This window comes from Papio anubis, chromosome 3 (assembly GCF_008728515.1).
Source record: "Papio anubis isolate 15944 chromosome 3, Panubis1.0, whole genome shotgun sequence".
In the NCBI taxonomy this organism is placed as follows: Eukaryota; Metazoa; Chordata; class Mammalia; order Primates; family Cercopithecidae; genus Papio; species Papio anubis.
Genome location: NC_044978.1, coordinates 48,610,962 through 48,638,097, shown reverse-complemented (window position 1 = coordinate 48,638,097; position 27,136 = coordinate 48,610,962). Strand labels below are relative to the sequence as shown.

At 40.6% G+C, this 27,136-nt stretch overlaps 1 protein-coding gene and 1 pseudogene across 2 annotated transcripts in view; one reads left to right on the top strand and one right to left on the bottom strand.

Annotated features, from left to right (window-relative positions):
* The first annotated feature begins 2,850 nt into the window (after window positions 1-2,850).
* The window catches only part of SCOC (short coiled-coil protein), a 44,633-nt gene continuing 20,347 nt past the window's right edge, over window positions 2,851-27,136 (top strand). For both annotated transcript variants that reach the window (XM_021938808.2, XM_021938807.2), the window contains exon 1: window positions 2,851-3,093. In XM_021938808.2, coding sequence (XP_021794500.1) covers window positions 3,024-3,093 — 70 coding nt within the window. In that variant the 5' untranslated portion in view covers window positions 2,851-3,023. The remainder of the gene's footprint in view (window positions 3,094-27,136) is intronic.
* LOC103884655 lies at window positions 25,340-26,652 on the bottom strand (annotated as a pseudogene).

The window sequence follows — 27,136 nt, the reverse complement described above, 5'->3', positions numbered from 1 at the left end:
TTGGGGCAACTGGATGTCCAAATGTAAAAGAATGAAGCTGCATCCCTACCTCTCACTCCTATATAAAAATTAATGCAAAAGAAATCAATAGCCTAAGTATAGGAGCTAAAACTATACAACTAGTAGAAGACAACAAAAGGGAAAATATTCACCATGGATAATTTAAATCCACAGATAATTCTCTACCTCAGTTAAAAGTGAGCCTCTTTTCCATTATAACTTTTGCTCAGTGAATATGGGGATGGCAGCAATGCTGACTAACTTTTCTTTTCTTTTTTTTTTCAGATGGATAGTCTCGCTCTGTCGCCTAGGCTGGAGTGCAGTGGTGAGATCTCAGCTCACTGCAACCTCCGCCTCCTGGGTTAAAGCAATTCTCCTGCCTCAGCCTCCCGAGTAGCTGGGATTACAGGTGTGCGCCACTATGCCTGGCTAATTTTTTGTATTTTTTTTAGTAGAGACAGGGTTGCACCATACTGGCCAGGCTGGTCTCGAACTCCTGACCTTGTGATCCACCCATCTCAGCTTCCCAAAGTGCTGGGATTACAGGCGTGAGCCACCACGCTGAGCCGAGTTTTCTTTCTTTTCATTCCCTCATCCATTAGGATAGACACTTCATAAGAAATATCCTTGAAGAATATCAGAAAGAAGGTAAAGAATCAAGTGCTTAGTCAATCCTAACAAAACATAAAGTTGGCCATAAGTAATAAAAATAAAGCAAAATATATGCCTTAAACCAAATATACCCTTTGGTTTATAAATTCTTTTACTAAGTCGATTAACTCTTCTCTTGCATCCTCTCCCTCATGTGATAATTTTATTATGAGTAGATAATGCAATGGTTAAGAGCAGACCCTACAGCTGTAGGGCATGAAGTCCAATCTTAGCTCCACTGCTTGCTTAGCTGCATGACATTTTGTCGCTTTTAAAACTCTCTACATGCCTCAGTTCCCTCATCTTTAAAATGGGAATAATATTAGTGCCTACCCATAGGACTGTCGCCTAGCACATAGTAGGCATTTTAAAAGTGTGTGCCATTATTTGTAGGACTGACAGAAAATGGATCAGCCACGAGAAGAATTTTTATGCTTCCTAAAATACTGGTCCATGATTATACACAGAGTTGCTAGAAAAAATAGCTCATTTGGTTGCCTTGAGTCTGTGCCTTGTAGACCTCCAACTACAGGGAGTGTAACTGATCAAGGACCTCAGCTACTGTGCGCTGAAATCTGTAACTACTTTGCACAGAGGTCTCACTTTCTGTCAGCTGCTCCCAGCCAGTAACTAAGTGCTGCATGAAAACTAAGGGAGGCCATTTCTGAGAGACATGGGACTCCTCTTATGGTCAACTTTGGCTCAAGTATTCTTTGACATCCTTGTCAAAATTTCTTTATTCTGAAGATCAAGCTGGACCTTCCATTCCACTTTGTTTTCACTCCAGGTCAGACGTGCATCATGGTCTAATGTCCCTCCAACCTTTCTGCCTCCCTCCCTATTTTATCTCATCCTTTTAATCCCATCTTGGTGTCTGATTCTTAGAGGACTTGAACTAATACAATCTAGCATTCAAACCTCTCTTAGATATGACATCCTATTTTCCACTGTATCTCCCACCTCTTATTTACCTGTATCTTATACTCTTGGTTTCTGGATGTGCCCAATGCCTTCCTGTCTCTGAGCTTTTGCCCATACTCCTTCACTGAGAAAGCACTCACTACCTGGCCATTTTTGCCTGTTGAATCCCACTTTTCATCCATCATGCATCTCAAATGTCCCCTTCTCTAAGCCTTTCAAGGTCCTGTCAGCTGCGTATATTTTTTCCCTTCTGTAAACCTCCAGCATTCTTGTTTTTGAACTCTTTTATATGCTTATTAATAGCAAATAAATAAACCTCTGACTTTGAACCTCCAAAGTGCTCAGCTTATATAGAATAGGCACTCAGTATATGCAGAATATAATTGAAAAATTAAGGGGAAGTCTATTCTAGTGAATTTAATTTTTAACATTCAGGATTTCCAACAGCTCACATCTGTTCTGCTTGACATAGTAACAATGAACTTGCCTGAATTAAAAAAAAAAAAATTCTATGTATCAAAGCACTTAGTGAAGAATGTAGCATGTAGTAACAATTTTACTATCTGCTTAAAGTGCTTCATCAAATTTGGCTATTTTTTTACCCAAAGGATTGATTATTTGAAATTCTAAAATAGTGTTGCTTTGTGTCTGTATACGAATGTGAACTAGGTCACCTGGATAAATAGTTGTAAAGAAATACTTCCTCCTCAAACAAAGGGTCCCTGCCTAAGGGCTAGAGAAGCCAACATCTCTCCTCTTGGGCTCAACTCCAGAAACACAAAAGGGAGACCTTGTTGTTTCAATGAACTTTTAGAGGATTAGGTGTCTGAACAGTAATATGAGAGAGTACTGATGAGCTCAATATATAATCTTATTTCTTCATATACGCCATATAGAGAATCTTATTTCTTTATGTATGTACCAGACAGTTTCCATTTAATCCTCACAACAGACTTATCCTCATATTACAGGTAGAACATTGAGGCTCTGAGGGGTTGTGACTTACCCCCAGGTCATGCTGTGGTCATTGATACATCCTTAAGAAATTTATCATGGGTATCCAAAAGATATGCTAATCATATAAAGTCAATTTCTTCCCTCAACCTTCTCCTTACGCTTTTTGGGCAATTTCCTTGCGCAATTCAGCCTAAGGAAACTTGAAGGCAGGGTTTGGCATCTAGCCAGAGTACAGCAGCCGTGCCAGCACAGCAGCCTCCGGTCAAGGGTTGTAAGTCTTTAACTTGGGTCTCCTACCACTTCCGGTTAAGAATGCAACACTCAGATAAGAACTTCTCAGGTGGAAAGCAGGAAGAAGGTGGATAGTGCAAGGTTCAGATAGCACCTGCTTGGACGTTCACTGATTAATGATTTAACAAGGGCGGTCACATGGGACAACTGCTGCTTTTCTCGGCCCTCATTTTTCTTACTAACAGGTCTGAAAATTGAACAAGATGGACGGGTCCAGGAAAGAGGAGGAGGAAGACAGCACGTTCACCAACATTTCTCTTGCAGATGATATAGGTAAGGAAGAAATGGATAAATTCTCAAACACACAATTCTGCAACTACTCAGTTTTTTAAAAATATAACTTTTATTATTTTCAGTATAATGATAAAGCATACTCATTTTAGAAAACTTGAAAAATATAGTTACGAAAACAGGTTTTAATTAAGAGCTGTTTTCCTTTTCCTTTTAAATTAAGTGATAATTTTAAAGTTCCTGTCATCATATAACATGTACTTTTTAAAATAAATAAAAACATAAAATATTTCCTAAAAGTTCAGGAAACATGACCTCAAAGTTGCTATGAAAACAACCTATAATATCGCCATGTTTTGTTCAATTATAGTCAGTTTCTTTTCTATCTTGTAAAATAATTGCATAATTTCTGAAAAATGAACTAGACTATACTACAATTAGCATTTGGGATTATTGCAGAAAATGTTTGATTTTTAAGGCTAAAGTTTGCTGAATTCAACAAGAGAGAAGGAACCACGTGGGAGAGCAGTTCTACAGTGCTGATGGAAAGGATAACCATGGTTCATTCAACATCTTGGAAAAAATAGACAGTGCTGAATTGCACAATGTTAACTGGATGGAAACACTTCAAACCTATAAGCACCCAAGTCCTTGGGGGTGTGCGGGGTGTGTGTGTGTGTGTGTGTGTGATGGTGGTTGTTTTCTATCCAAGTTCCTTTAGCACAATCATAGTATGAAGCCAGCAAGACTGCGGCTAAGCAATGGGGGTTACTAATTTTGATTAACAGAGAGCAAGAGCATGAATATTTAACATCAATTGCTCTTTCATACAGCCATGCTTCTCCACTTTCTCCCTAAATGCTTCGATTCAAAAAGCGTCTTTCTAAAGTGCAGCCAGACAATTAACACAAACCACCAGCCGGAGCTAAGCTTCCCTCCTGGCACTGCATAAACATGCTGGGGTCTTTGGAAATCAAAGAGGAGTATTTTCAGTCTTTATAAGGGAAGGAAAGGTACAAGGTACTGGGCTGTTGAAGAAATGGGATACCGCTGTCCTTAACATGCTCCCACCAGGGTGTTTTAGAAAACAGACAGAGCTGCAGAAGGCAGTGAAGGAAACAAAGACAGGGGAAAACCCATGTTTCTTAGCTTTGGGAGGTGAGATGAGCATGCGCATGGGGAGCCCTATATGCTGTGGGAAGATGCGGTTCATGTAGAAAGCTTGCTTGCTTGGAATGTGACTCAGCCCAGAATTTTTTCTGGGTGTGCTGAGCCTGAAAGTGGGGACTGTTGGTGGTGCTGGGCCTTTTTACAGCGACTCTCTGACACACCCCATCACATCCCTTCAACTCTCCCCTCCATGTCTCATCTTCTGCCACTTTCACACTTCCAGTGGAGGAAAGAGCAAGAGGACAGGGAATTTAAGTTCGGGTGTCTACTACACTGTTGGCACTGGTTTTGAGAGGGACTCCATGGGAGCTTATTGCTAATGGAGCATGGGTGTGTGGGCATGGGCACTGAAGAACTAGGAAAGAGTGAGCAATGCTGTCTGGTTGGTAGTGAGAGTGCCGGCAACCACACGAGAGGACCAATGTCTCCTTGCTCCCAATTGCCACTCCTCCTTTGTTAGACCGAGTCAAAAAATCTCAGTGCACAAAAGGCCTTTGGAGCTGGTCCAGCATAATAACCAGTGGTGGACTCAGGAATTAGTGCTAATTTCTGCTGTTTCCATATTTCAAAATGGTAAATGGAAATTGTTCATATATTTGTGACGAAAATGTGCCAGTTAATCAAAACACCATGTTTCTTTGGCTTTTGGAGATAATTTTATTCATTTGACATGGTAACACTGGTTCGCCCTTGTTAATAAAACGTTCTTGGGCTTTGATAACTAAAAATAGGAAAACAAATTATTATTAAAAAATGGAGCTTGTTTAGCAGACATCATTCATTCAAATTGTGGAATCCTTGCAAAAGTAGAGCATTAAAAAGGTATTGCTTATATTAAAAGAAAGTTTAACCCAGTTTCTTACTTTTCTTTTTATAATATACACATATGCATACATATGTGTACACATACATGTGAACATATACATATATATATATATATATATATATATATATATGTAAGGGAGGCCCAGAGAGTCTAAGTGCCTTGCCCAAGAGCACAGAGCCAATAAGAGGCAGAGCCAGACTACCTAGAAAGGAAGGATTTCTTAAACTCCTATGTTCAATAAATTCAGAAGTCAATATTAAATGCAATGGTTTCAATACATTTGCTGGATTCCAGATACAATGCTACGTCCTTTTAACATCTTATTTAATCCTTACAGCATCATCGTGATATTATGGTTCTATTTTACAGATGATAAAACTGTAGCTCATATTTTTTTAGCAACTTGTTTAAGGCCTCTCCAGGAAACGATAGAGCCAAAATCCCAATCCAAGTCTCCTATGGTTGTGGACATTCCATCTGAGCACCCTTCTCATCTTACAGTTTCTGCATGGATATTGAGTGGAGGTGGCAGTGTTTGTTCATGCTGGGCTTTTTGGTAGTTCGTTGGAGCTGTATACCAGAGAAAACCTGGCACCTTTTCGTGAACTCTAAAAGCTGTAAGGATTTCAGGCCCTAATGGGTTGGCCTTGGTGATTATCCAGAAAGACATCCGCTACTGGATGCCAGCCGAGCGTGGTATTGGAAGCTGCTGGATACGGAGGCTCTCACACAAGGACCGATCATTTCTAATTCTGAATAGAAAGACCTCGAGTCCCCGGCACTGATCCCCGTGTGACTGGTCAGACCCGTCACTGTCTCCTCTTACCCCCATCGCCTCCCCCTTATACTGCTTCTTTTCTTATTCAGAGGAAGGCGAGAAGAAGGCGAGAGAAAGGAGAAGGAAGTTTTTACTAACTCTTGAAAAGGTTTGTTTGGGGAAAGGATTGAAGGCATTAGTCAAACTTTCATTTACTTTGAATTTTATTTATTTAAGTAATTCTACTTCCTGATAGTATGGAGCAGTGAGAACAGGCAATGCCAGTAGTTACTCAAGTCACAAACCAGTTGTGCTTCATAAATTTACTTGTATGTGAGTTATACGGATTTCAGAACAAATATCCCCAAAGACACATTACGAATGACAGGAATCCAGACCAGTCCATGCTGTCTAACCGCATGGCTCCCAAACTGTGTGCCAAGATGCTCTAGGGCACCGCAGCAAACTCACAAGGGTTCCATGAGGGCATCTCAACCTCTGTCAGACACTGAGAGGACTACTGGCTGGTGGTCATTCATTGTTTCACACTAGACTGAGCTACGTATCTTTCAATGACATCATCTCTTTCAATGCTGGTTTGCTGCAACTGCCGTGATAAAAAGCAAGTTCTGTATGAAAGTCAGTTGTAGAACAGGGAGTAAGGGTGGCAGTTTGAGAAGGCTGGAGAAGTTATGCAGTGCCCAACGGGTGCACACATCCCATAAGTAAGTGTGTTCCTTTAAGAATGAAATAAAAATATATCTTCTTTCAATTTAGGTATAGTAATTTTTTTTGATGGCTACTAGATTTTTAAGACATAACAATGTTAATAAGATGTTTGGATCTAAACACTTAATATATGGAACTGTTTGGTGTTTCTCTTGGCTTTGGAGCACTATGAAAAAATTACTGAGACACTAAGGGCACCATAAACCAAGATAGTTTAGGAATCTCTGGTCTCAACTGTACTGTAGCTGAACTGGCCCCACTGCTGGGACCTTAGAGGTGGGAGCCATACAGTGCAGGACAAAAGACATTGGACGGCATTGATCTCTCCTTCCTTCCTATGCTTCCGCTCCCCTGGCTTTGATGCCACCGCACGCACGGCTTAGGTTCCTCTTCAGCCTCTTTCATCTTTCATCTCAGGCTCTTTTGGGAACCTGTGTCCTCCAGCATTTCCCCAAGACTGTCCTTGGCTACTATTTTCTCTCTGGACACACTCTCTGGATGATCCTATCTACTCCTAGTTCCAGTCTCACCACCCGTTGCTATATCCCAGTGACTCTAAAACAGAAATTGCAAATTCAAAGACCTTCAGAGCCAGGCAATGTGTATGTGGAAAAGAGGCAATGGTATATCATCATTTTTTTCACTACTTTTCTAAAACAAGCTATTGACATTTCAATTCTGTTTTTAGTTTATCAAATTTTTCATCATACATCTTTTACATATACCAGACACTGCTCTTACTATGGTTTATTTCACAATGGCATCTCAAGGTTAATTCTTTCAAGGACATGCTTTGTTTGCATGTTAAATTTATGGGAACATTCTTCATTTCTCACCATTTTCCTTAGAAGACACAGTCCTCTTAGACTAGATTTCATTTTCTACTTTTTTCTTATTTACTAAATACAAAAAAAATTTGTATATGTTTATGGTTTATGGTGTACATTATATATATATAATGTAGTGGAATGGCTACATACACATATTATATATATATACACACATATATGTAGTGGAATGGCTAAATCAAGCTAATGAACGTATAATTTACTTCACATAGCTATTTTTTTAGTGGTGAGAACACTTAAAATCTACTCTCTTTGAAATATTTAAGTATACAATATATTGTTTTTAACTATAGTTGCCATGATGTACGAAAGATCTCTTAAATTTATTCATCTTGTCAAATTGAAATTTTGTATCCTTTGGCCAACATCTCCTCAATATCCTCACCATCCAACCTCTGATAATCATCATTGTACTCTCTGCTTCCATGAGTTCGACTTTTTTAGATTCCACGTAGAAGTGAGATCACATAGTATATGTCTTCCTGTGCCTGGCTAACATAATGGCTTCTAGGTTCATCTATGTTGTTACAAATGGCAAGATTTCCTTCTTTTTTAAGGCTGAATTCTTCCACTGTATGTATCACATTTTCTTTATTCATCTGTCGACAGGCATTTAGGTTGTTTCTGTATCTTGGCTATTGTGAATTATGCTGCAATGAATATGAGCATGCATATATATTTTCAATATTCTTATTTCAAGTCCTTTGGATATATACCCAGTAGTGGGACTGCTGGATCATATGGCAGTTCTAGTTTTAATGTTTTGAGGAACCTCCACACTTTTCTATAGTAGCTGTACTAATGTACATTCCCACCAACAGTGTGCAAAGATTTCCTTTTCTCCACATCCTGGCCAACTCTTGTTATCTTTCATCACTTTGATAATAGACATCCTAACAGTTGGGAGATGTTATCTATTGTGGTTTTAATTTGCAATTCTCTGATGATTAGTCGTATTGAGCTCATTTTCATATACCCATTGGTCATTTGTATGTCTTCTTTTGAGAAACATCTATTTAGGCTCATTACCCATTTTTAAATTGGGATTTTTGTTTTCTTGCATTTTCCACTTTTGACTGAAGTAAGGGAACAACATAGTTTTCTTTCCTCTTAACTCTTAACTCTGCAGTAAGAAAACAACAGAGCAATTGTGATGATAGAATGACAACCAACACTGAGCCTTGGGTCCAGCCAGGAGGGTTGAGGGTTGAGGCTCCCTGGAGAGCACGTGCCTCACTCAAAAGGCAGAGCCGCTTTCTGTTTCTGGTTCACTATTGTCATGGAGGGACAGAAATGCAAATAAGTGGAAACTTTAAGAGACACTGAATATTTCAATTTTTTTGTACAATTTCCTGGTTTTTCCATGTTTTTCACCTAATCCTAATTTTAAAAACAATATCACAGAGATCCAAACAAAGCACATCTGCAGGACAGATGTGACTGCAGAGGAAACTATTTTCAGACTTCTGTTCTCGTATCTTATCACTTGTCTTCACCTCTCTTCTGAGTTTCTGATTCATAATCCAATTGCTTGCCTAGGTATCTCCCAGGGGTCAAATAAACTTATCCTCTCCCCCCAGTCTATTCCCACTCCTATATTCATAATTTTAATTAATGGCCCCACCATCCACCTAGTAACAAAAGCTAGAAATCGTATGTCCTTCCTTCTTTCCCACAATCTGATCAATTGACGATTCTTGTTGATTTGACCTTGGAAATATTTCTGAAATAAATCTGGCCTTCTCCATCCCTGCCACCACCTCCCTCACCAGGTCCTTATTACCCCCAACATAAACCACAGCACCCACCTCCCAATGGTTTATCTTATTTCAAATTTTATCCCTTCAAATCTACCCTCCACATTGGCCACATCACCACCTTTGCCTCTAGGGAACAGCCAATGCCTCGCAGCCCCTGAAGGATGAAGTCCGATTCACTGAGCATAGCATTGAAGCACCTGGCTCTCCCTATCTTTTCAGTGCCATTTCCTGCCACACCATTTGAGCTCAGTAGGAGACACTTAATGTTCCCTCTACACAGTGCCTAGTTCATGCCTCTGGACGCTGTGCTGCTTCTCACTTGGTCTGGAATAACACTACCCACCTTACTCTTTGTCTGGCCAATTCCTACTCCCCCTTTCAGACCCCATTCAGGCAATGCCTCTCCAGGAAGCTTTCCCTGGTCTTCCCAGTTAGATTTCCTTTCTCCTTTCTGAGAACCCCTAACTTATCTCCATCTGCATTTTTTTTCATAGCATATGAACAGACAATTCAACAGACTGCGAGCTTCTAAAACACAGCCTGGGTTTTCAAATACCTGTATTCCCAGCACCTAGCACAAATTGAATGGCTTAACATCTTTTGATTAAATAATTCTGATGGAAGTTGTGTGTGTTGGGATAAGTGCCGGTTTAGGCAGGTCAGCCCCTGGCTGAGAGTTGACTTCTAGGGTTGGCTTTCCTAAATAGTCTCTACTTTTTAGAGCTTCTTTTCTATCCACACTTCTGGGTAAGTTTAGTTCTGTTTTCAGAATGCATTTATTGAGCACCTACTGTCATATGCCAGGTAGTAGGCAGGACCTGGTTATTTGAAGAATTGGCACAGGGGAGTGTGGCAGGAAGGGCTTGAACTTTGAAGTCAGGAATGCCTGGATTTGAATCTGTTAGACTTTGTACAAGCTATCTACTATCCCTGAGCCTCCATTCCCTCAGCTGCAAAATGATCATAAGAATAAGTCTCAGAATTGTTTTGAAGATTAAATGAAATAATAAAGGTGGTGTCTTGAACTAGCCTGGCATAAAGTGAGTACTCAGTACATTTTCCTTCCTCCGCTGCCCATTTCAAGGAGCTCACACAAAAGTTTCTTAAAAGGCTCTGAGATCTGGGCCAGGCATAGTGGCTCATGCCTGTAATCCCAGCACTTTGGGAGGCTGAGGCTGGCAGATCGCCTGAGGTCAGGAGTTCGAGACCAGCTGGCCAACATGGTGAAACCCTGTCTCTACTAAAAATACAAAAAAAAAATTAGCTAAGCATGCTGCCAGTTGCCTATAATCCCAGAAACTTGGGAGGCAGAGGCAGGAGAATTGCTTGAACCCGGGAGGAGGAGGTTGCAGTGAGCCAAGATTGCGCCATTGCACTCCAGCCTGGGCGACAAGAGTGAGACTTTGTCTAAAAAAAAAAAAGAAGGCTCTGAGATGTGGCCACATCAGTTCTCATGGTAACGGCAGTGTCCTGTGGACATGGCACTGTAAGCTGGGACTGCCTGTTGACGTCCCCCTGATAAGGAAGGGGAGGTGGATATGAACGAACTCTTTATACAAGAGCACGATTCTTTTCTGATGAATATAATGAAGCCACTCTTTTCCCTCTTCATGCCAGCCCTCGCCGCCTCCCCGTCGATGTCCTTCCCGTCGCTCCTCTCCTTTATGCCTCAGCCTCCGTCCTGACTCTGCTCTCTAAAACCTCTCCTGAATAATATTCAAAGCTGTGTCTGCGTCTGCTTTTGGTGTCGGCCAATTAGCCCTCATTGTAAGGTTGTAATATGCTTCCCAGAGAAGTGGCACAATTGTTGTGTGCTTTTATTCAGTGATGCTTCCTACCACTATATGGAAAATGTAACAATACCCCCTCACGCCCTGCTGAAAGCAGCCCGGGTTTGAAAAGCTTTCAGAAGGCCATCTGCCGTCCCCTCAGCCAAGCAGAAGATCAGACACGAGGCCCTGCATTAGTTAGCACTCTAAGTAAAAGGTATCAAGGGTCTGTATTCCTTTTCATCTTATCCTCCATTATAATATGGGCTAAAGAAGGAAATAGACTTGTGGCTCCCCAGCTGAGAGAACACTGAGCCATAGCAGGAGTCTTGTCGGTGAAAAGGAAGCAGGCCTTTCTTTTCTGATGTGAATGGAGCCAGTGTTTGCAGCCAGCGCCACGCTCCCAAGTGTCTGCCAAGCGACTATTGCCAGCTTTGCTGGGTTACACTGGACATCTTGGGAGACAACGGTGCAGATGAGAGTCCCAGAGTGGGGGCATGGTTAAATAAGTACACAAGGATGTGGCAAGTGCTGGCTGAGGGTGTTCTGGTCAGGACCAGAGAAACCCCTACCACCAGTGTCATTTCTCTTTACGCCCTCCAATGAATTTGGCTATGAATACTAATTTAAAAGATTATTCCCATATCCTTAAGGGTATCAAAAAAGATCATCTCTAGTATGTTGGAAATGTTGTTTTTAGTGAAATCAAACAAGTACATTAATTGCACCAGCAATGGCAAAAAGTTTCAGCAAATCTTAATTGGCATTTGGGATCTATATAAGTATGGATAATGCCATTGGCAGAGTAAAATATCTGTTCCTGTAAGCTAAAGATAATATGGACAGTGGCATTAGGAAAACCTCCCCGGGACCAGCAAAATGCCTTAGAGACTGAGCATAAGAGATTCAATAAGAAAAAGGAGATTAACTCTGCTTCTCAGCAGCTTCTGGGAGTGGTATGGCTCTAGGGTCACTAATGTATTGCTAGAAATTGTAAGTGCTCTTTCTGCAGAAAAATCTTCAATCAGAAGAAATCCACTTAACTGAGACAAATGATCTAGCATAAAGCAAAAACTAGTTTTAGTAAACAAGCGTAAGAAATGTCATGTTAGCGTAGTATCTAATGTTTTCAGTAATCGAGAGTGTTCTCTAATTTTCCCAGCAAAGGATAAGTATTAATATTTTGACTCTTCCTTTCAAAGACAAAAACCATCCATTGGTTGCCTATATGTTTTTTTTCTTCGTCATTAGAATAATCACAAAAAAAGGGAGGGGGCGTTAGAATTTTCTCATGTTAAATTTGTACAACATCCTTCACAGTTATGGTGAAATTTTTCCAGGGAGAAATCCAGAGGAGATCCTGAAAATCAGGGTGCATTTTATTAACCTGAGCTCATGAGCTAATAAGATGCTGACCCATCCCAGGTCTGCATTCCTGAAGAGGGGGCAAGGTGGCTGACACAGGGCCCTTCATTTGACAAAGGCCCCAGTTGGATGGGATCAGCTTTGGACACACTTTCCCTTACAGGCTTCCTGCCTGCTTGACTTGTTCAGAATTTCAGGGTCAAAGCCTGGTTTCCTTAGAGAACTCTAAGGTTCCTTTGGCCTTCAAAGATAGTCTGGGTGCAGAGAGAAGGAGGACATAGGCCCCAAAAGAACAGGACAAACCAGATGAATCAGCTTCTATTGGGCTCCACAAACCTAGAAATAAACATTTGAAATGATCCAAAAGCTTTATAAGTGACACTGCTGAAAGAATATATCCACCAATCACAGAATCAAAGTTATTGTAAAAGTTGTTCCAGAAAAAGGTGTTTTGCTTTCCTAGATAGGCTTTAGTATTCATTTTCTTTCTTTTTCTTTCTTATTTTTATTTTTATTTTTTTTGAGACGGAGTCTCGCTCTGTTGCCAGGCTGGAGTGCAGTGGCATGATCTCGGCTCACTGCAACCTCTGCCTCCTGGGTTCAAGCGATTCTCCTGCCTCAGCCTCCTGAGTAGCTGGGATTATGGGTGTATGCCACCATGCCCGGCTAATTTTTTTTGTATTTTTAGTAGAGACGGGGTTTCACCATGTTGGCCAGGATGGTCTCGATCTCTTGACCTCGTGATCTGCCCGCCTTGGCCTCCCAAAAGTGCTGGGATTACAGGTGTAAGCCACCGTGCCCAGCCTAGTATTCATTTTCAGTCCTCAACAGTGGGAACATAAAAGACTCAGTGGTAGCTCACATGAATGGTCTGGAAGAACAGTGAGCCTCTCTTGCTGCCTTTCTGTTACAGTGACCTGGGTCTTCCCTCCACCAGCTTTCTTGGGATGCACAGTCAACAGCAGGCTCTTTTCAGCCCTTACTCACTTTCTTCCCCATTTAATCATTGTTCCCTTCTTTCTCCATACACATGTTTCATTGTCAGCTTAATGACTTTGGCTCAGAGCGCTTGACTGTGCACATGCGTGGTTTTCATTGCTAGTAGTGTGACGTTAGTAAAAGTTGTTTGAAAAGGTTGTATTTTAAAACACATTCTTCTTTTCTTATCCCTCTTGAAAATCTTGACTACCTTTTCTTACCAGACAAAAGGCTCTACTATTATTTGTTCCTCCATGTGTATTTTACTTTCATCTTCATTTGTGGTTACCAGGTTAGCTTCCTTTATAAAAATGTTTAGAAGATTTTTTTTAACAATGTTTCTTATGATTCTTTTTTACTTTGGAATTTTAAATGACTTGAGCTTTGTGCTGGTACAGTGCTTCTCAACTGACACAGTGGATTCCTGTCCTTTCTGCTTTGAGCCCTTTACCATACTGTAAAAATGGAATTTCTGTAATAAAATGTTATAATTTGAGAGACTCTTTAGTTTGCAGTGACTGTTGACCCCTAAATGCTACATTTCTCAGCTAGTGTCTCTCTGTGAAATATTTAGTGATTGTCAAGCATACAGTTGCCCTGGGAGAGCCTATATTTCAAGGAATTTCTCAAAGAACCGGTTTTTGTTTGTTTTTGTTTGTTTGTTTTTTTTCAGGATATTTTTTACCAACACAAACAGTAACTCTTCTATTTGTCCATTTTGTAGGTTGGGACATTTATGCTTTTTCTGTAACGTGTAATCATTTGACTGTGAAAGAAATTAGACAAAGTCATAACTGATTGTTTTTAAAAACCAAACTGCATATTCCAATGATTACACCCTTAAGGGTTTTTTTTTTTTTTTAAACCTTTTTGAGGGAGGCAGATTGATGCAGGAGTCGGAAAGAATGATTAATCAAATGTCATTCTAGTTTTCCTGTAGATTCTCAATTCTGGTGACAATTAGAAAATCAGGTGGTTTCTTTGGAAATCCTAGTTAACTATTTGGATACTTATTTCTATCTAAAAAGCAACCCGTCATCACTTATCACAAATAAAACCAAGAGTCTCAAATGTTTGGAGTGACCCCACACTTTACTAACTAGTCATGTGTCTCTGTGATGGTTAATACTGAGTGTCAACTTGATTGGATTGAAGGAGGCTAAGTGGTGATCCTGGGTGTGTCTGTGAGGGTGTTGGAAAGATTAACATTTGAGTCAGTGGACTGGGAAAGCAGACCCACCCTTAATCTGGTGGTCCCAATCTAATCAGCTGCCAGGGAATATAAAGCAGGCAGAAAAATGTAAGAAGGTGAGACTGGCCCAGCCTCCCAGCTTATACATCATATGTATGTACAAAAAACAGTGATTTAGAACAATGATACCCTGACTAATACAGTCTCTTAGGTGAATAATGATAATAAGCATTCATTAAAAACTTATTATATGCCAGGCACTGTGCTAAAAAATTTATATGCATTATCTCAATCCACACAAATATCATGCTATTGATATTTTCCCTGTTTTTCAGATTGAAAACTGGGCTCGGAAAGGTTTAGTACCTTGAACAATGCAGAGCTGGGATTCAAGCCCAGGTCTAGGTGACTTCAAAGCCTCTGTCAAATGACAATGCATCAGAATTGAAATTACTAGATAGATAGCATTTCTGCATTGTACTGACTAGGTAGAAGCAATAAGGTGCCTTCATTGCAGGTATTGAATAATGAAATATGGTCCTCTAGTTATGTTATGAGGTCATTGTTTCAAAAATGTAATCATAGAATCAGAGGGCAAGAAGAGCCCAGAGACTCTCTACCAATATTGGAATATGCTCCGACATGAAAGATAGAATATAAAATTGTATCTATGTTGTGATTACAACCATGCAAAAGTAATTTATATATATGGACTAGAATGGGAAGGGAACTTGGAAAAATGTATATATTAGTGTGAAGGGATTATAGGTTATTGGATTTTCATGTTACATTTATGCAATGTTTTTCATTAAAAATGAGATTAATACTAGAGTTTTTCTAATATATAGAACTAAGGTATTAATCCTAACATGGGTGATAATTTTCAGAAGCATGTGAAAATATAAGTGGTTGGATTATGGACATCTATCACAACACCACTATGGTGATGCATGTGAAAAGTTGTTTAGGAAAAATAAAATGCAGAAAGTGGCAAATTTAGCTACAGGATATTCAAGGCATGCATGGAGGGTGGAGAGTAAAAGAGACATGGCACAAATTGTAAATGCCACCCTTCAGCACAGTCATGTCTTTTGCATTTTATCCCTTATTTTGAAATAATCTCAAACTATAGAAAATTTTCAAGTAACCTAAAGAAGATTCTGTTTTGTTCCTAAGTTATTTGAAAGTTGCCAATGCTCTACCACTCCTAGATACATTAGTGTGTATTTCTTACAAACAAAGACTTTCTCCTTTGTAACCACAATACAACCAATACCATCAGGAAAATGGCATCCCTACATCACTCTCACCCAATCTTCAAAGCCCACTGAAGCTTCACCAGTTGTCTTGATAATATCCTTTACAAAAAGTATCAGTTTAAAATCATATGTTGCATGTAGCTGTCACGTCACTTTCATCTCCTTCAATCTGGAACACTTCCTCCATCTTTACTTGACTTTCATAACTTTGAAAGATTATAGAGCAGTCATTGTGTAAAATGGTTCTCAGTTTGTGTTTTCTGATATTTCCTCATGATCAATAAGTTTGGCAAGAATATAACAGAATGATACTGTGTTCTTCTCATTGCATACTGTCAGGTGGTATATAATTTCTATTTTCCCTTTACCAGTGAGGTTTACTTTGAGCTCTTGATTACCGGTGGTGTCTGATTCATTTTTCCTTCAGTAATTAGCAAGTATTTTAGAGGGAGATATTTTGAGACTATATAAATATTTCATTTCACATCAAACTATTTATTTATATCAGAATAGATTTACGTTTTCTCAATTTATTAAGTGAGTTATAATCCTCAGTATATCCTTAGAAAAGGAAAAAAGGAAGAGATACATAGTACCTTAATATCTTTTATTTATTTATTTATTTAGAGACAGGGTCTCGCTCTGTTGCCCAAGCTGGAGTACAGTGGTGCAATCTCAGCTCACTGCAACTTTCCCCTCCCAGGTACAAGCAATTTTCCTGCCTCAGCCTCTGGAGTAGCTGGGACTACAAAAGCCCGCCTCCACACCTGGCTAATTTTTGTTTGTTTGTTTGTTTGTTTGTTTTAGTAGAGACAGGATTTCACCATGTTGGCCAGGCTGGTGTCAAACTCCTGACCTCAAGTGGTCCGCCTGCTTCAGCCTCCAAAAGTTCTGGGATTATGGGTGTGAGCCAGCGCACCCAGCCTTAAAATCTTTTATATATGGAAATCAGGTGTACAGAAATTCTATTCCTACTGCCTTGAATTATTCAAATTTACACTTATATTCACTTCATTTCTTCTCCAGTAAATTTGTCTTCAAATTTTTCGCCAGTAGAGATAGGGAAGGGCAATCAATGAGGAAAAGTGGAATATTCCTTTATCCATTCACCCATTACATACCCAGCTGTCAGTTCAGTGCATCTGATTTGACTCTCAGGCTGGCACCTCCTGCAGTGAATGTCACTGGATGAAAGTGGGTGTAGACAATGCATGTTCCTATTGCCATGTGGCTGGGCTCCTGAAGTTGTTAACGTTAATTTCCCTAAGGAGACAAGGTGTTTATAAACCAAACATTGATATTTTCACGTGGATCTCAAAGCCGGGACTCAAATTAGGATTATGACCTTAAATTCTACATATCAGATATGCCACTTTGACAAAATGGTGACACAGATCAGAGCTGCCTTTGCCATCTCACTCTACTACTTTTCCTAATCCATCGTAGTTGGTATTATTTTCATCATCCTAATAAAGAATGACGAATAGTAGCATCTTTAATTTGTTATACCCCACAACTTCTCTTTTTCTCCCCTTTTCCTCATTCCCTCAACAAACGTTTTATCCACTGTGTCCTTTGTTGTAATCTTGCCTCTGATCCTCTCTTGAGTGCTCTCTATGGCGTGTGTCTTCTTTCCATTGCTGTGTTCTGTCTTCCCTCCCCTCCTTTCTCTCTCTCTCACCTATGCACTCCTACTCCCTTTGGTTTCTCTCTCTGGTCTCAGAGGGGCCTGACCTTTGAACTCTGCTCCTCTGTCCTTCCCCTGATTCACACTCCCTATTGTATTGATGGCCTACAGGTTTGGAGATAAAGCAACACCTCACTAATCTGAGTTGAATGCTTTTTACAAAAGTTTTAGCTTTATTATTTTAAGCAAAAGGAAAAAGAAGTCTTTGGCTCAGATAACTTTGAGTTTACGCACTTGTAATTTGCATTACCAGATAGTTACAATCATTGCTGCTAAATCCATTACCTGTTCACATATAAACATTGCTGCTAAGGCAAATATTTCCCTTGTTTATTACCCATTTATGGAGTATTTTTCTTAGGAGCACTGAGTAATGACTAAGTTTCCAAGCTCTAGAGTTGAAGTCCCTGCAATCAAACCCTGGTTCAGGTTTGGTGTGGTAACATTGTGCAAACATTCTCTAAACTTCAGTTTCCAGTTGACAACGCTACTGCACGGCTGAGTTAGCCTATAGTGCCTCCCAGCCTTCTCAGCCTGGGTTCTGAGAGGGAACTAAGCCTTCCAAAGGTGTTCATTGTATGCAATGAATTAAATTATTTCCTTGCATCTAGAAAGGTACTAGTTATAAAACACCCTTGGGAGAATTCAGAAAGTGGTCACTCACATCCTTTTCTGTGTTCTGTGGTTCATTTGGGGAAACCTGGTCGAAAAACGCTAGGATTCGGAAATAGAAAATTCCCTTTGGAAAACTTCATAAAATTTACTTAGCCTTCTTAAAATAGAATCACCATTCCATTTTAATCACCATTCTATTAAATGGAATCACCATTTCAAGAAAGAGGAAGAACTTACATTTCTGTCACCTAGAATACCTATTCATTTGGACCAAGAACTCTGATTTATGAAAGTTGAACAGATTAACTGCAATTCCGCCAGTATTTAATAGGTGTATGTTATTTTGCATTTTCATCCAGTGTTTGTTACCGAATGAGAGAAATGTCTTTAAGAAACTATTTGTTCTGTACGTTATTGCTGTGTAACAATTTACCCCACAAGTTAGTGTTGTAGAGTGACACCATTTTATTTTCCTCACTATTTTGTGACTCAGTGATTCGGGAAGGACTTAACTGAGCAGTTCTCCCTTAGGGGTCTCTCCTGCAGCTGCAGTCAGATGTAGGTGGGGGCTGCGGTCATCTGAAGTTAGACAGGCTGTGTAACCAAGGTGGCTCACTCACACAGCCACGGTGGAAGCTGGCTGCTGGCTGGGAGCTGAGCTGGAGCTGTCATTTCAAGCACCTACATATGGTCTCTCCAGTACAGTGGTTTGGGGGGAATTGTAGTTCTTCTTGGTGGCTAGTTTTCCCTAGAGCAAGTGTTCTAAGACCGACAAGGAAGGTTGTGTGTCCTTTTTATGACTGATCCTTAGAAGTCACACAGCGTCACTTCCATTACACTCTCTGGGTAGAAGCAGTCCCAAGCCTGTTCAGCTTCAAGGGGAAGGAACGTAGGAGAGGATGTCTATGAGGGCATGTCAAGGATTTGTGACCACTTAAAAAATCACCACAGCTGGTCCTCTGGACACAGATTATTTACATTCTTCCAAACGCAAAATACATTTACTCTCTCAAGACGCCCCAGAAGTCTCATCCAATATGACGTCAGACTCAGGCTGGATACATGGGATCTAGATGCCCATGCAGATATGGGTGAGGCTCCTCAGGGATGGTTCTTCAGAAGCTTTGTACTCTCTCTGAAGACCTGTGAATTAAAGGCTCCTCACACACCCAGGATACAATAGTGAGGGATAGGACAGCGTCCATACTTTTCCTCCGCATGGAACTCTAAACAAGATCCCATTTTCTCTTTAGTTGCTTGGCTCCTACTACCTGGCAGGCAGTGTGCTAGAGTCAGAAGACTTTTTGTCGCCCCACTGTGGTGAGGCTTCAGGCAAGCCACTTGACTCCTCTGGATCTCATTTTCCACGTGTAATGAAATAAGACCGATAGATCCCTTGAGAACTCTTTCAGCTCAAAAGTTCTGTGATTCTGTGAAATGCTAAAATTGTACTACTTGGATATGAACAGACACAAATCATTGTGCATAATTAAGAACATTCCACAAGTAGAGAATGTTACTAAATAAAGGATAAAATTAAAGTATGAATTAATAAAGAAGTAAATTTTGTGGGAAATAGAAGCAGATTTTGAACCAATTTTGCCACTAGAGGTCACCAGTATACCATCTCAAAGAGAATAAATAGGCTTTTATCACTAACAGTTCCCTGTGTAGAACCCCTAAGTGGCATTCACGGTGTCTTTTTGTTTACTTGGAATATCTCCTGACAGTTGCCAGAGACGTATGTTATGATGAGGTGACGTCAGTGTCCCTCTAGGTGATGTTCCAGGTGTGCGTAATGTTCTGTAAGCGTGAAGAGCCACTACCGGAACAGTAAGGAACTAGGATTTTCTGCTTTCTCACTGGGATGTGATGAGGGGCAGGGAAATAACTTGATAGGAAGTAATATGAGCTCTGAGGTGAAAAGGCACTGTGGAAATCCAGTGTCATCCTCAAATGCGGCACAGACACGTCAGCTTTTTTATGACACAGAGAAAGTACGGACTGGGAGCAGAGCACTCGTTTATTCAGCCAATGTCTGTGGACCTGCCTTCAGGCGCTATGCTTGGCAGGGGCTACATTGATGCAGAAGATGCAGTTGCTACCCTCAAGGAATTTAAGAAATGAAATACAGGAGGTTTCTATTCAGATTCAATATTTTAATAAAAAATGTTTTTATTAATGGCCATTGACTTCTACTGATGCTTCTTGAATCTCCAGCTCAAGTGGTTCTCTTCCTTTTTGAACTTTAGATATCCAACCAACATCTTCTGTGACATTCTGTAATATTTCCCTTAAGATACTGTATAAAGAAGGAGGAAGATAAATCAGAATTTGACACAGAACTAAAGATTATTCCATTTAGAGGTTTTTGGGAGAAGCAGGTTGGGATGGCCCCTGAGTTTCACTACATAGTTTTGCTGGTATGCCAAGAGTACTGACACCCTGCCAGGCAACTTCTCTCAGATTTTCTTGTTTTATCTTGTTGACAGACCTGTAGGATAAGCACTGTAATCACCATTTCTGCCAATGATCTCTTGCAGCATGGCAGTGGGTTTTGTTGTTGTTGTTGTTGTTGTTGTTGTTGTTTTGCAAAGTGATGCTAAGAGTTACACGTTGGGCCTTTTACATCAAATCTAGAACTGACCGTCACATGAAAATGTTAAAATGCTGAGTTCAGTTGCGGCCAATGGTGCTTGTTAGGAAAAACTCTATTAAAATGTATTTTAGGCCAGCATAGTGGCTCACACTTGTGATCTCAACATTTTGTAAGGCCAAAGTGGGAGGATCGCTTGAGCCCAGGAGTTTGAGACCAGCCTGGGCAATATAGTGAGACCTCATCTCTACAAGAAATAAGATTAGCCGGGCATGGTTCTGTGCCTGTAGTCCCAACTACTTGAGAGGCTGAGGCAAGAGAATCACTTGAGCCCAGGAGGTTGAGGCTGCAGTGAGCCATGATTGTGCCGCTGCACTCCAGCCTGGGTGACAAAGCGAGATCCTGTCTCTAAATAAATAAATAAAATAGTGTATTTTAACATAAAATTCTTTGGGTGGGAGAAACAATGCTCCAAGTGAAATTAATACCTTGAAACATAAAGAGTCATGGAGATCTCCTGTGAAGAAACTTCTGTGAGTGACAAGAATGGATTCAGAATATCTCTGAGGACTATATCTATTTTCCCCCAAAATGAAAGCTACAGGATACTTTCTTATAATGTGCTTCATGTAGTACAAAAAGAAAATCTGCAAACTCCAGAGCTCACAATTCTATAATAAAGAATGAGTTGCAAGGAATTTTGGGATCTTTCCATAACTTGAGGAGCTATTTCTTCTAAGGCTGAAGGGGACTTGAACTTGATTTAAACTAGTTGTCATCAGCCTTTAGAGCAGACACTGAGATTGATTCTGAGCAGGACACAGCCACAGCCCGTATCCCTTAGTAGCAAGGCTTTCTTTAGCTTTCTGCCTTCACTGGAGAAGGAAAAAGAGAGCCTGGCCGTATCTTTGCTTTACACTGGGCATGATTTGCTTCACTGCGATGAGTGTTACTAACTATACTGGCAATTATTAATTTTAAGCAATTGTTTTAAAACAAACTAAAGGCAGGCTGAAGACAGGCTTGTTTCTTCTTCTCCTTCTCCTTCTCCTTCTTCTTCTTCTTTTTGTGACAGAGGCTCGCTCTGTTGTCCAGGCTGGAGTGCAGTAGTGTGATCTTGGCTCACTGCAACCTCCACCTCCTGGGTTCAAGCGATTCTCTTGCCTCAGCCTCCCAAGTAGCTGGGACTACAGGCCGAGCCACCACGCCTGGCCTAATTTTTGTATTTTTAGTAGAGACAGGGTTTCACTATATTGGCCAAGTTGGTCTGGAACTCCTGACCTCAAGTGATCTGCTCACCTCAGCCACCCAAAGTGCTGGGATTACAGGCGTGAGCCATTGTGCCTGGCTGTTACTTCTTATCGTTGTAGAGTTTGGTCAAATAGTGGAAAAGAAAGGTTAGGGAGAGAGCTACAAAAATACTACCCGACTTATTTTAAAAATATTTCTGTTAATGGTCACCGACTTCTACTGATGCTTCTTTAATCTCCAGCTTGTGTGGATGCTTCCTTTTTAAACTTTAGATATCCAACCAACACTTTCTGAGACATTTTGTAGTATTTCCCTTAAGATACTGTATAAGGAAGGAGGAAGAAAAACAGGAGTTTGACACAGAACTAAAGATCATTCAACTTAGAGGTTTCTGGGAGAAGCACACTGGGATGGAAGTGTCATTGCATATTCTTGCTGGTATACCAAGAATATAGGCCCCAACCAGGCTTTACTCAGGTATGTTTGCAGAGAGCAACTTTAAGTGATGAGGTAATGCCTCTCTGGTTAAAGAACAAGCTTGCTTACACTTGCCATAAAAGCCAAAGATTCCCCAAACTCAATGTTCCTTTCCTATATCATAACCCACTGCATGTGCAGGCATCTACAGGGGCCTTCTGCCTCATCCCTGTGGGACTTGGGAGACATAGGTAGCAGCAAAAATCAGCACGAAGCTCATGATGAGCTGGGAGGAAAAGAGTCCTTGAACTCTGACCCAGACACCTCATGTCTTCCACCAGCATTCATGAAACAGGCAATCGTTAGCTTGCAAGTGCAGTTGACCTTTGAACAACATGGGTTTGAACTGCATGAGTCCACTTGCATGCATTTTTTTCAGTAAATATAAAGGAAAAATTTTTGGAGATTGTGACAATTTGGAAAAATTCACAAACTTCGTAGCTTAGAAATATATTAAAAGATTAGGCATGTCACAAATGCATAAACATATGTAGATACTAGTCTGTGTTATTATCTATTACCATAAAATAGCACAAATTATAAAAAGTTAAAATTTATCAAAACTTATGCACATGCTTACAGACCACACATGGCACCATTTACCATTGAGAGAAATGTAAACAAATGTACAGATGCTGTATTAAATCATAAGTGCATAAAATTAACTATAGTACCTACTGTACTATTGTAATAATTTCACAGTCACTTCCTGTTGCTATCGCTGTGAGCTTAAGTGCTGTGAGTATCCACTTAAAATGCCATGGGACGCTAATCATCTCTGTGTGAGCAGTTCATCTCTCTGGTAAATTGCCTATTGCAGTAAAAAGTAATCTTCTTTGGTTCTCTAGTGTTTTTCATTGTGTTTAGTGCAATACTGTAAACCTTGAATAACACCATGGCACCCATACAAAGTGCCACTATGAATGCTGGAAGTGCTCCCAAGAAGCAGAGAAAATTCATGATATTACAAGGAAAAGTTGAATTGCTTGATATGTATTGTAGATTGAAGTCTGCAGCTGTGGTTGCCCATCATTTCAAGATAAATGAATTCAGCTTAAGAATGATTGTAAAAAAAGAAAAGGAAATTCATGAAGCTATCGCTGCAGCTACACCGGCAAGCATGAAAAACTTACACTTTTTGCAAAATACCTTTTTGTCTAGTATTGCAAATGCAGTTTTTCTGTGGGAATGCAGGATTCCTATAAGAAATGCATACCTATAAACTTGATGTGGTTTGAGGAAAAGCAAAGTCATTATATGACAACTTAGAGCAAAAGGAAGGCAAAGGATATAAACCTGAAGAATTTAATGCCGGCAAAGGATGGTTTAATAATTTTAGGAAGAGGTTTGGCTTTAAAAATGTCAGGATAATGAAAGAAGAACCTTCTGCCAACCAAGAGAGAGCAGACAAGTTCCAAGATGCCATTAAGAAAATCATTGAGGAGACAGAATATCTGCCTGAACAGGTTTCTAATGCAGATCAAAGTGCCCTGTTCTGGAAAAAAGAATCCACGAAGGACGTTTCTTAGTAAGGAAGACAAGATAGCACCAGGATTTAAGGCAGGAGGGGACAGGCTACCTCTACTGTTTTGTGCAAATGCAGGGGGGGTTATGATCAGGACTGCCCTTATCTATAAAGCTGCTCATCCCTGAGCCTTGAAGGGAAAAGAAGAACATCAGCTGCCAGTCTTATAGTTGTACAACAAGAAGGCCCAGACAATGAGAACCCTTTTTCTGGATTGGATACATCAGTGCTTTGTCCCTGAAGTCAGGAATTACCTTGCCCATAGGGACTACCTTTAAATTTTTTTCTGATATTGGACAGTGCCTCTGGCCACCCAGAACCCCATGAATTCAACACTGAAGCTGTCAATGTGGTCTACTTGCCCCCCAAAACAATGTCTTTAATTCAGTTTCTAGATCCTTGGCTCCTAAGAATCTTTAAGCCTTATTACACAAGGTACTCAATGGAAATGATTGTCAATGCCATGGAAGAGAACTCTGATAGAGTATCATGACAGTCTGGAATGATAACACCATTGAAGATGTCATCGTTGTTATAAAAAGAAAGGTGTGGAGGTCATCAAGATTGAAATACTAAATTCATGCTGGAGAAAACTATCCAGATATTGTGCATGACTTCACAGGATTTACCACAGAGCCAATCAAAGAAATCATGAACGATATTATGGCTATGGCAAAAAAAAAAAAAAAAGTGAAAAGTGAAGGGTTTCAAGATCTGGATCTTGCAGAAATGTAACAGTTAATATACACCACACCAGAGGAATTAACAGAAGAAGATGTGGTGGAGATTGGTGCTTCCAAACCAGTGCCACTTGATGAGAAAGAAGACATAGAAAAGGCAGTGCCAGAAAACAAATTGACGTTAGACAATCTGGCAGAGGGGTTCCAATTATTCAAGACTGCTTTTGACTTCTTGGACAAAAAGAATGACATGGACCCTTCTATGATGCAGGCACTGAAACTTCTTTGACACAGGCACTGAAACTAAACCAGTGAAAGAAAGGTGTTACCATATAGAAACATTCTAAGAGAAATGAAAAGAAGCAAAAAGTCAGACAGAAATTACAATGTATTTCCATAAAGTTTCACGAGTGTCCTGACTCTCCTTCCTCCCTTTCCCTCCTCCATCTCTTCTGTCTCTGTTGCCCTTGTGTCAGGAAGACCAACCCCTTCTCTTCCTGCTTTTCCTCAACCTGTTCAATGTGAAGATGAAGAAGATGAAGATTTTTATGATGACCCAGTTCCACGTAATGAAAAGTAAATATATTTTCTCTTCCTTATTACTTTCTTAACAACATTTTCTTTTCTCTAGCTTACTTTATTGTAAGAATACAATACACATACAAAATATGTGTTAACTGACTGTTTATGTTATTGGTAATGCTTCCAGTCAACATAGGTTATTAGCAATTACACTTTGGGGAAGTCAAAAGTTATACATGAATTTTCCATTGCACAGGGTATTGGCACCTCCTAAGCCCCACATCATTCAAGGGTCAGCTGTAGGATAACATCCCAGACCTTGACAAAAGCTGACAGAGGAACTCTATCAAGTTGATTATTTTTATCATAAATGGTTACCAGGGAAACAAAACTATAAGGATCATGTTTGTATAATGCAATTTTTAAAATCCATAAGCAGTCTAGCATTTTAGAGCCTTGCTTATAACTCGGGTGCCTCCTTTTCTTTCTTTCTTTCTTTTTTTTTTTTCCAAATAGAACTTTTATTACTTTTCTAATCGCCTCTTTCTTGCCAAACGCTTTTGGAGCAGGTGCTTTCTGGGCTGGAGCTTTCTGACCCTTCTGAGCTTTTGGAGGCAGCGCTGCCTTCTGGCCTGTGGCTTTCTTGGCAGGAAACTTCTGAGCTGGAGCCTTCTTGCCCGTGGCAGTTATCTTTTTGCTAGAACTTTAGCAGCAGCTGCAGCAGCAGTAGCACCCTTCACAGCAGGTGCTTTTTTGGGAGAAGATTTCGGAGAGTTGCCTTTTGAAGCTTCTTAACTTCATTCTTGATTATTCTGTTCCTCATTGCCTTTACAACTTTAAAATGATCAAAATCTGTCATCTTGGCTTTCCTTTCTCTGGCTTCAATCTTCTTGGCCCCATCGTGTGACTGTCCATTTTGTATTGATGTTTCCTTTCTGCCAGGCTTGTCGGACATACTTCTGGTGGGCACTGTGTGGAAACCTGAGGTTGAAATCAGTGAGCTGCATGCATTTGAGAGGCATGGTCTGGCTGGGCGCGGTGGCTCACGCCTGTAATCCCAGCACTTTGGGAGGCTGAGGAGGGCAGATCATGAGGTCAGGAGATTGAGACCATCCTGGCTAACACCGTGAAACCCTGACTCTACGAAAAATACCAAAAAAAGAAAAAATAATAATAATTAGCTGGGCATGGTGGTGGGTGCCTGTAGTCCCAGCTACTTGGGAGGCTGAGGCTGGAGAATGGCGTGAACCCAGGAGGCAGAGCTTGCAGTGAGCCGAGATTGCGCCACTGCCCTCCAGCCTGGGAGACAGAGCCAGACTCTGTCTCAAAAAAAAAAAAAGAAAGGCATGGTCTGTCTCCTCACTTGAGTGCAAGGTGCATCAATCAAAGCCCTGTTCTGATCAATAACATCTACAGTTGCGACCAATTTTCCCGCACGAGGTCCAGAGGAGATGTAGTGCACATGACCAACCTCCACGAAGTGCCTGAACACCATGTTGGTGGCGTTTGGCAAGAAGGAAGAAGGCCAGGTGCATTCTTTTATAAAATATTAGTTATCGACCAGGCATGGTGGCTCACGCATGTAATCTCAGCACTTTGGGAGGCCCAGGTGGGTGGATCACTTGAGGTCAGGAGTTCGAGACCAGTCTGACCAACATAGTGAAACCTCATCTCTACTAAAAATACAAAAATTACCTGGTTGTTGTGGCAGGCACCTGTAATCCCAGCTGCTCGGGAGGCTGAGGAGGAGAATCACTTGAACCCGGGAGGTGCAGGTTGTAGTGAGCCAAGATCGCACCACTGCACTCCAGCCTGGGTGACAGAGCAAGACCCTGTACATGAGCCTGGGTGACAGAGTAAGACCCTTTCTCATAAATAAATAAATAAATAAAAGTATTAGTTATCCCTGTAACCCTGATTTCTATGCTCTTCAGAGAATTACTTTATGCTTGTTAAAAACAGAATCTCCTTTATCATTCTAGACACATATGATGGAGTCTTGCTGTGTCACCCAGGCTGGAGTGCAGTGGCATGATCTCGGCTAATTGCAGCCTCCACCTACTGGGTTCAAGCAGTTTT